At 46.6% G+C, this 7982-nt stretch overlaps 1 protein-coding gene across 1 annotated transcript; it reads left to right on the top strand.

Moving 5' to 3' along the window:
* The first annotated feature begins 5828 nt into the window (after nucleotides 1-5828).
* Nucleotides 5829-7465, top strand: LOC136537718 (chalcone--flavanone isomerase-like). Its single transcript, XM_066529678.1, has 4 exons — nucleotides 5829-6005; nucleotides 6128-6286; nucleotides 6704-6927; nucleotides 7042-7465. The coding sequence occupies exons 1-4, from the start codon at nucleotides 5912-5914 to the stop codon at nucleotides 7204-7206; spliced, it is 642 nt and encodes a 213-aa protein (XP_066385775.1). The 5' UTR covers nucleotides 5829-5911; the 3' UTR covers nucleotides 7207-7465.
* Nucleotides 7466-7982: the final 517 nt, after the last annotated feature.

Raw genomic sequence — 7982 nt, forward strand, 5'->3', positions numbered from 1 at the left:
CTCCGGCGAACCCGACGGCACCGGCGTGCTCCCCACAACGATGCGCACCCATCCATACCTTCACTTCAACCTCTACCGTACCCTAGCAACGACGGCGTCAGCAACGGCGGGCGACAGCGAGGTAGCTGCGGCACTCCGGCGACGGCGAACCCCCATTGCCCCAAACAAGCTTGGTACAAGCTTCACGAGACTACTACGGAGCTACCCAAGCAACTAGAAGAGGACGGAAGAGTTCCTAGCTACCCCGACCACGGCGGCCTCAACTCCGGTGAGGACACGCGCATGGCGGCGGTGGCGGGAATGATCAATGCGCCCTTACCAAAGCTCAAACGGTGCAGCCAAGGGGTGGAGGAGGTAGAGGAGGACACGGCGGAGCCGCGCGCTAACTGGAGGTGGCGATTTCGCGGCGGCGAGCGAGCTGGGCGACGGTGGCTTGCTCGGTGGCGATGGCGAAGGCGCGCGCTCGGCTCTGAGTGGACCGACGAGGCAAGGGGACGCGGGCAAAACAAATAAGCAAGCTGATGGGCGCGTGGCGTCTTCGTGGCGGTGATGGCCTGACTGGTGGGGACAGTGCCGACGTACGGCTTCCACTTGGCGCGCTCGGCCCGACGGTGGTCGGCCACAACGGCCTGAACCCAAAACACTGTAGCGCGATTCAGAGAACAAAGAGCTGACTGACAGCGCCAAATGGTGATGCTCTATCTCCTAATCCGTTGATCGTTAGCGAAAGAAATCAAAACAAAAGTTGTACACCTACATGCCAGCTACAAAACTCATTTAGAGATCAATGTCTAATTCGCAAAGGGCAAAGAGTAAAATCATGCCAAAGTCGTGTTCAAGAAACTGAAAAGTGGAGTTTGTACTTAGAAAATTTCTAAGTGTTGAACCCAACCCAATTTCTTACTTGTGGGACCATTTAGAGCATGTTGTGCACATTTTCATGACTTGGTCACAAAATAACTTTTGTTCCTTATATAATTTGCTACAACTTTGTTTTAGGTTGCTCAGACATGCAAACATTCTAAGTGGTACTTTTTGAACAGTCAAACCAAAAAGTCCTACGGTCAAAACAAGTCAAACCATGACTTGGAAACTTAATTAGGTAAAATGATCAACATGAACATTGTTCCTAATGACCTTCTAAGTATAGCTAAGTTGTTTAACAATATATTTAGTCATACCACACATTTGTCATACAAGAATCAAGCACTGAATGTACTGAAACAATGAAAAACAATTGAAATGATACTTTTGTTTCATAGTCATGTTTCACATGTTTCACGTGATATATGCTCATGAATGGATGAATGATGCTCATGTTCATGGAATGTAAGTGTAATTAGGCAAGCCTAACACCAGGGGTGTTACACATTGAAGTTGCGGAGTGATGGAAAGATATGGGCTCTGAAACCAAAGGCGTACCTAGAGAAGGCAAATGAAAGGGCTGGCACACATAAGGTTACATGCTTTGACCACGCCACAGGGACTTATCAGGTCGAGCATAAGGGTGGTACAATGTTTGACAACGAGTTTCGAGAGTTGAGGATGCATGTGGTCCGAGAGTCGAGGTCCAAGAGTCAAGCCCAACATCGATCGGGTTATGAATACTGCGATGTCTAGCAAACTCATGCATCTTGTTTTTGTGATGTTTAACGAATAGGTTGACGTAGTTAGGTCCATATCTCCTCTTCTATGCAATTACTTGCCTCCTCTTCAGTTCATCCAAGAACTAAGCTTGACCATCATAACATTCCCACATTTATTTTCTAGTGCTCTGTTCAAACAAAAAATTATATCATATATGTCTTTGCAAAAGAAATAAAATACGATTTCATGTTTGCCACAAAAATAATCAACCTCATCATAGTCAAGCATATGGCCGCAATAATGGCATATTCCAAGCTCCAAAGGAACTAGACCGTAGTTGGATTTAACACCACATTCGCACTTGACTAGAGGTGCTTTGTAAATTAACTTTTCTTTCTTCTTTTCCTTTGCCTTTGGTGGCTCTAGCCATTGATTCTTAGGACGGTAGAGCCGCTCATTGAAATGACACTTCGCAAATCCATAACACTATAAGAGAATACATTAGTACACACATATAGAGATAAATATTTAAATAGATACACTTTCCACTTACTTCGTGTTTGTTCAGACACACAAACTCCAACGTATTCTCAGGGTTTATCACAGCTCGATCTCTACATTCGTATAGAGGAGGTTCCTCAAGTCGTCTAACTATGGCTAGGTGCTTCTCCTTAGCCGTTATTGGCGGGGGGTTAGGGGGGGTGGAACCCAACACCAGTGTTCGCCTAAACGGCCGATTAAACGGCCACTAAACGATAAACGGTGGTAAACTATTTTGTTTAGGGGGTAAGCGGAAATTAAACGGTTGACCGTTTAAACGGTAAAAAATGGGAAAACGGTCTAAACGGCCTAAATGGAACATAGATAAACAATATTAAACGGGCTAAACAACTGTTAAAACTGCTGTTTAGGCGAACACAAGGTAAATCTAATTCAGTTTTGTATGGATAAATTTGTATACTTAAGTTTATTATATTTATAAATATGTACACTAGATATGTTATATGCATAAATATTTATATTTGGTTTTTTCACATGCATAAATATATATACATACCAAAATAATTGATTTTTTACTCGGATAAATATGTATAAATGCTAGAATACTTGATTTTTGACATGCACATATATAATTATATGTATTTTTTTAAAGTACAAAACCGTTTAGACTTCATTTAAACATCATGTAAATAGCCTAAATGCTAAACGAAGGGCGGCCGTGTAAAAACCGTTTACCGTTTAGGAAAACATTGCCCAACGCTGGAAGTGCTCACGTGGATGTCTCCCTCTACACCAATCGTCGAAAAGGAGGTATCTAGGGTCAAACTTCTCTGCACCGTCGATCCACTAAAAAAACACCTCTCATGGTCCTACACAACAAGACTCCAATAAAATTTTAGTAGCCCACTTACACAAATGAAGAAAAAAAGATAGTGAAAATAATTACTTACATTAAAACGACTGCATGTGTAGAAGCAACGTGCCACTGTGTCTAGATGTCTCGATTGAAACACGTCAGCCGAGAAACCACAGTCACAGTTAGGGACAGAGAGGTCAAGAGGAACGAAAGCATCTTTGCAAGACGCATCGGGGTATAATTCTCGAGGATGACCTCGTTTTCGCCAAAACTCCTCCCGATACATTTCTTGCATTTAACAAAATGGTAGTAATTTAACAAACAAAAATCAAGACATCACTAATTAATGTCAATGAGAACCATAACTATAATACAACCAATTTTGTTCTAAGAACCGAAAGCAATTAACTATAACATCCCTGGTGTTACGAGCTCATTTAGCACCGCGATTTAGGCTTAAGAATTTTTTTAATGATTTTCTCAGATTTTTTTTATTTAAAGCATACGAGAAGCGATAAGTGAATCATGTGTGACTTAATTTTGTGGACTCGAATCAATAGCCCAGTCGAATTACTTAGTATGTAAAGATATTTAGGAATGCCTGACAATAATTCTAGCCAAGGGATAGCGAACGGGTTCTTCTATTAGATTAAGCAGGAAAAGTAACTATTAGATTAAGCAGGAAAAGTAACTTTTATATATATATAATGCTCGTGTGTCTATTTTAAAAGCACGAACTAACGAGAGAGAGAGAGCGCAACAGCTTCGTTTATTTTTCCTGGCATGCAGCGTACTCGTCTGGCATTGAAACTATGCACCATCTCGTCTATGCCACTGTTGTCCTGCGATCGACGTCTTGTGCGAGCGTCCTTGCTGCTGCTACGTGGCCGCTGTCTTTTGCCTGTAAGAAAGATGGTCGTCCTGTTGTTCGCATCATCCTGTCGCTCTGCAGCACTGCCGTAACACGCCACGCTGTCCCGACGTTAATGAAGTTGGCCGATCACTCCCGTTGTTTTCTTCCGTTCTTTTCTATTTCTGCTACCTCGGTCTTGTCTGTCTATGCTTTACGTGTCCTTGCCTGCCTCAGCTGGTGTCACTACGCCGACGTGACCATACCGAGCGGACTGGGCCACTCCGTGCCGCTGCTACTGCCCCTACCTTGCTTCTTGAGGACGGCGAGTTGATGCTCTCGCTCTGCTTTTTCTTTGCCTCCGGCCGCTCCTCTTTCTCTGCTTGCTTCCGCATCTGGAGGCCGCAGTCGCCGCGTCCGAGTTCCTCGGCCGCGCTGGACCTGCGTCTCCTTAGCGCGCCCGAGCCGTAGCGCCCCTCCACTGTTCGCGCGTGGCTCTGCCTCGCCTCGCTTCTCCCTGCACCCATGGCTCCATGGCGCTGCCCCTCTCGAGCCGCGTTGTCGTGCCGCTCTGTCTCGCCTCGAGCGCGCGCGAGTCCCCTTTGCCATTCGCGTGCGCATACGTGCTCCCGCGGTCACGCTGCACCGCCGTCCCTTCGGCCGGCTCATGGTCTCCCGCAGCGCCTGGCCGACTGCAAACTTCGAGCACCTGGGTTTAGAAAATAAAGTCACCGACCGACTCAAACTGGTCGTAGGGCATGTTGCCTGAACCAGTATAAACCCTGTGTCATTGAGTGCTAGGCCATATCCGATCACAACGTACGGCAAAACTATAAATATTTATGTGTTGGTTACTTTCTGCACCGACACTAGGTTTGCTAGCTTTTCCACGTCTTGGCATCATCCTACGGTTGTATAATACAAATATTAAAAATTGCATGAAACCCTAAGTCATGGCGATTCTTAGGTTGAAAAATCCGACTAATATATATCGAATCGATGCGAAAAAACTAGGAGGGGAACGATGATACCTTGCTCTCGATGATCTACGGATCAAATCAAAGTTCCAAGGTCCAATATGCCGATTCATGAGGCAGGGCAAAGTGGGGAGAGAAAAAAACCCGAGAGGGAGAAGAAAGAAGTGGAAGAAGGCTCGAGCAGAAAGGTTGGGGCCGGGGTTAAAACGCCATCTCGACGCCAGGATCTACGGCGCCAAGCTCGGCGGCAGGATCTATGGCGTCGAGCTGCCTGCCAAATCACCGTCACGTCTGCGTCGAGCCCAAGACCTCGGTGCCAGCAACGATGGCGCCGAGCTAAAGGCCCAGATTTTGAAATCATATATTCAGGGGCATATTTATAATTTTTTTTCAAAAAATAGTTAAAAAATAAAAAAAATCGGCCTGTAGGTCAAGCCACCATCACATTGGTCGGAAGTCGGATGATCCTCTTGTAGGGACGAGAATGGCCGGGTCGATCCATTGGGCTTGGGCAACTTGAGTAAAGCTATAATAACGGTAAAGTTAATGAATCACAGGATTAATGTCAAATTATAAATTAGTTTGATAAAACCGGTCAATAAGTAGAGTGAATTCATTCAATCATCACATAACAATTTTATTTATTTTTTGGTCTTCTTCATTCTGTTATAGTTTGTAATATGTCTATGCTTGAAAGTAAATCGGTGAAATATGATGTTTCGATAGTAAATAAAGATAATTTAAGTTTAAACTATGGTTTACTTGTAAGCTTTTCGAATTTAATATAATCATATAACCTCAATATATTTTAAGGTTACCTTTTAACCTTATGTCTTGTTTTTCTTTTCTAGAAATGCATACTGGTATTCGTGGTCCATAATAAGCTCAACTGCTCAAGGTATCCAACTATCAAGGCTGCTATTGACTTTGACTTTCGTGTAGATCACGGTGGCATGCGTGCAAATTTTAGCCGGAACTGGTGGCACCCTAGATGTCTTTATTATTTATGACGACTGTTGAGGTGTCGCTTCCCAGCTAACCCCTACTTATCGCAACAACCCCGCCCTGCTCCATACACAAAACCATAGCCAGCTTCGTTCGTCTGTTACGTTGCGTCCGGTTCCCTCGCGCCGTGCGAAAATGGCCGTGCCGGAGGTTGTGGTCGAAGGCGTCGTCTTCCCGCCGGTGGCCCGCCCGCCGGGCTCCGCCGGCTCGCACTTCCTCGGCGGCGCAGGTGCGTTGCGTTGCGTTGAGGTTCCTTTCCATTTCCGTGCCAGTCTGTCTCTAGTTGGTGGTGGGGAGTATGGCATGGCAGCTTCCGGTTGACCCTTCTTGGCTTGTCGCGCGCGCGTGCAGGCGTGCGAGGCCTCGAGATCGGAGGCAACTTCATCAAGTTCACGGCCATCGGCGTGTACCTGGAGGACGCGGCCGTGTCCGCGCTGGCGAAGAAGTGGGCCGGCAAGACAGCCGACGAGCTCGCGTCCGACGCCGCCTTCTTCCGCGACGTCGTCAAGGGTGAGTGGGTAGCAAGGCTATCTCCAACAACAACACCTAAAATACAAGATCTATTCGTTCTTTGGGTAGCGCTACAGGTAAAAAGTTGAATACCTATTTGATATCTCCTCCAACGACGAGATCCAAAAGAGAATCCTTTCTGTAAATAGGTTTCTAGAAGAGAGGATACTCATATTTGGGTTGAGGCAACCCAAAATAGGTCTTCCGTATAAGTAGTCTCTTAGAGGCTGGTTTTAGATCTCTCGCTACCCGTTTTAAGCTAAAGTCTAAAAGTGAAAAAGGTGCCTTGTTCTTATTTTTATTTTTTTTTGCGCTCGTGCGCCGGCGCCGCCGCACGCGACCGACCGGACCGACAGACCGACCGATGTGAGTGATTGATGGCACGTCTTGCCGCTTTCTGGTATGTGTTTGTCTCAGGCGACTTCGAGAAGTTCACGCGGGTGACCATGATCCTTCCGCTCACGGGCGAGCAGTACGCGGAGAAAGTGACGGAGAACTGCGTGGCGTACTGGAAGGCCGTCGGCCTGTACACAGACGCCGAGGGCGTCGCCGTGGAGAAGTTCAAGGAGGTGTTCAAGCCCGAGACGTTCCCGCCGGGCGCCTCCATCCTCTTCACGCACTCGCCGGCCGGAGTCCTCACCGTGAGTAGCTGTCTGCTGTTGTTGTTTGCTTTCTGTCATTTCCGTGCGAAATAAATGGGATGGTGACACGTACCAGCGCTGCTGTTCTGACCCGATCCGTTCCGTTCCATCCAGGTCGCCTTCTCCAAGGACTCGTCGGTGCCGGCGGCCGGCGGCGTGGCGATAGAGAACAAGCCTCTGTGCGAGGCCGTGCTGGAGTCCATCATCGGGGAGCACGGCGTCTCGCCGGCCGCGAAGCTGAGCCTCGCGGCGAGGGTGTCGGAGCTCCTCACCGCCTGAGCGAGCGGTCGAGCGGAGCCGCGAGGAGAAAGAGAACCAATCAAGCAATCACATCGTTGGGCGGCATGGCATCTCGCATCTGCTGCCGGCCTCGCGTGCCTCCGAAGAGATGCCGCGCCGGTGCATGCGCATCTGTCGCGTCGCGTCTTGTCTGTCCGTGCTGTGCGTCGTGTTTCTACCTTCCTGGTCGCATGTACTGCGGTTCGCTGTTTCTCGTCTGGGTAACACTTGAATAAAAAAACGCGGACATGTTACACCCCCTAATTCCACTCAACCAGAGACTTTAGTTTTTTTCATAAAAAAACAGAGACTTTACAGACTGCTTAGTACTATGACGGCAAAAAGAGACTTTAGAGATTGCTTAGTGAGACTAGTCACGGTTCCTGCTCTCACTAGTCACTGGAGTGAGACATCCAGGATTCATGCGTGTTTGCTTATCTTGTAATCCGTATTTTTTTTTGTCTTTTCAGTCAGAATAGTGTTTTCTCTCACAACAAATTAGCCGGAACAGTAATTAAACTTGTTTTTTCAGCGAAGCGAACGGGACCATAATGCTAGGAATAGTCACCTCTCTTGACGGCGACAGAGAACGAGAAAAGAAAACTGCTCTCAGGCTAAAGTCTACTCACTTCCCTCTAGAAAAAAATACAATTATAGGATCCGTGCCGATCAACTTAGCTAAGTTTAACCAAAGTTTATAGTAAATAGTATTAATATTTATATCTTCAAATAAATTTATTATAAAAATATTTTCTCTGACTAATCTAATGATACTA

This window comes from Miscanthus floridulus, chromosome 2 (assembly GCF_019320115.1).
Source record: "Miscanthus floridulus cultivar M001 chromosome 2, ASM1932011v1, whole genome shotgun sequence".
Classification (NCBI taxonomy): Eukaryota; Viridiplantae; Streptophyta; class Magnoliopsida; order Poales; family Poaceae; genus Miscanthus; species Miscanthus floridulus.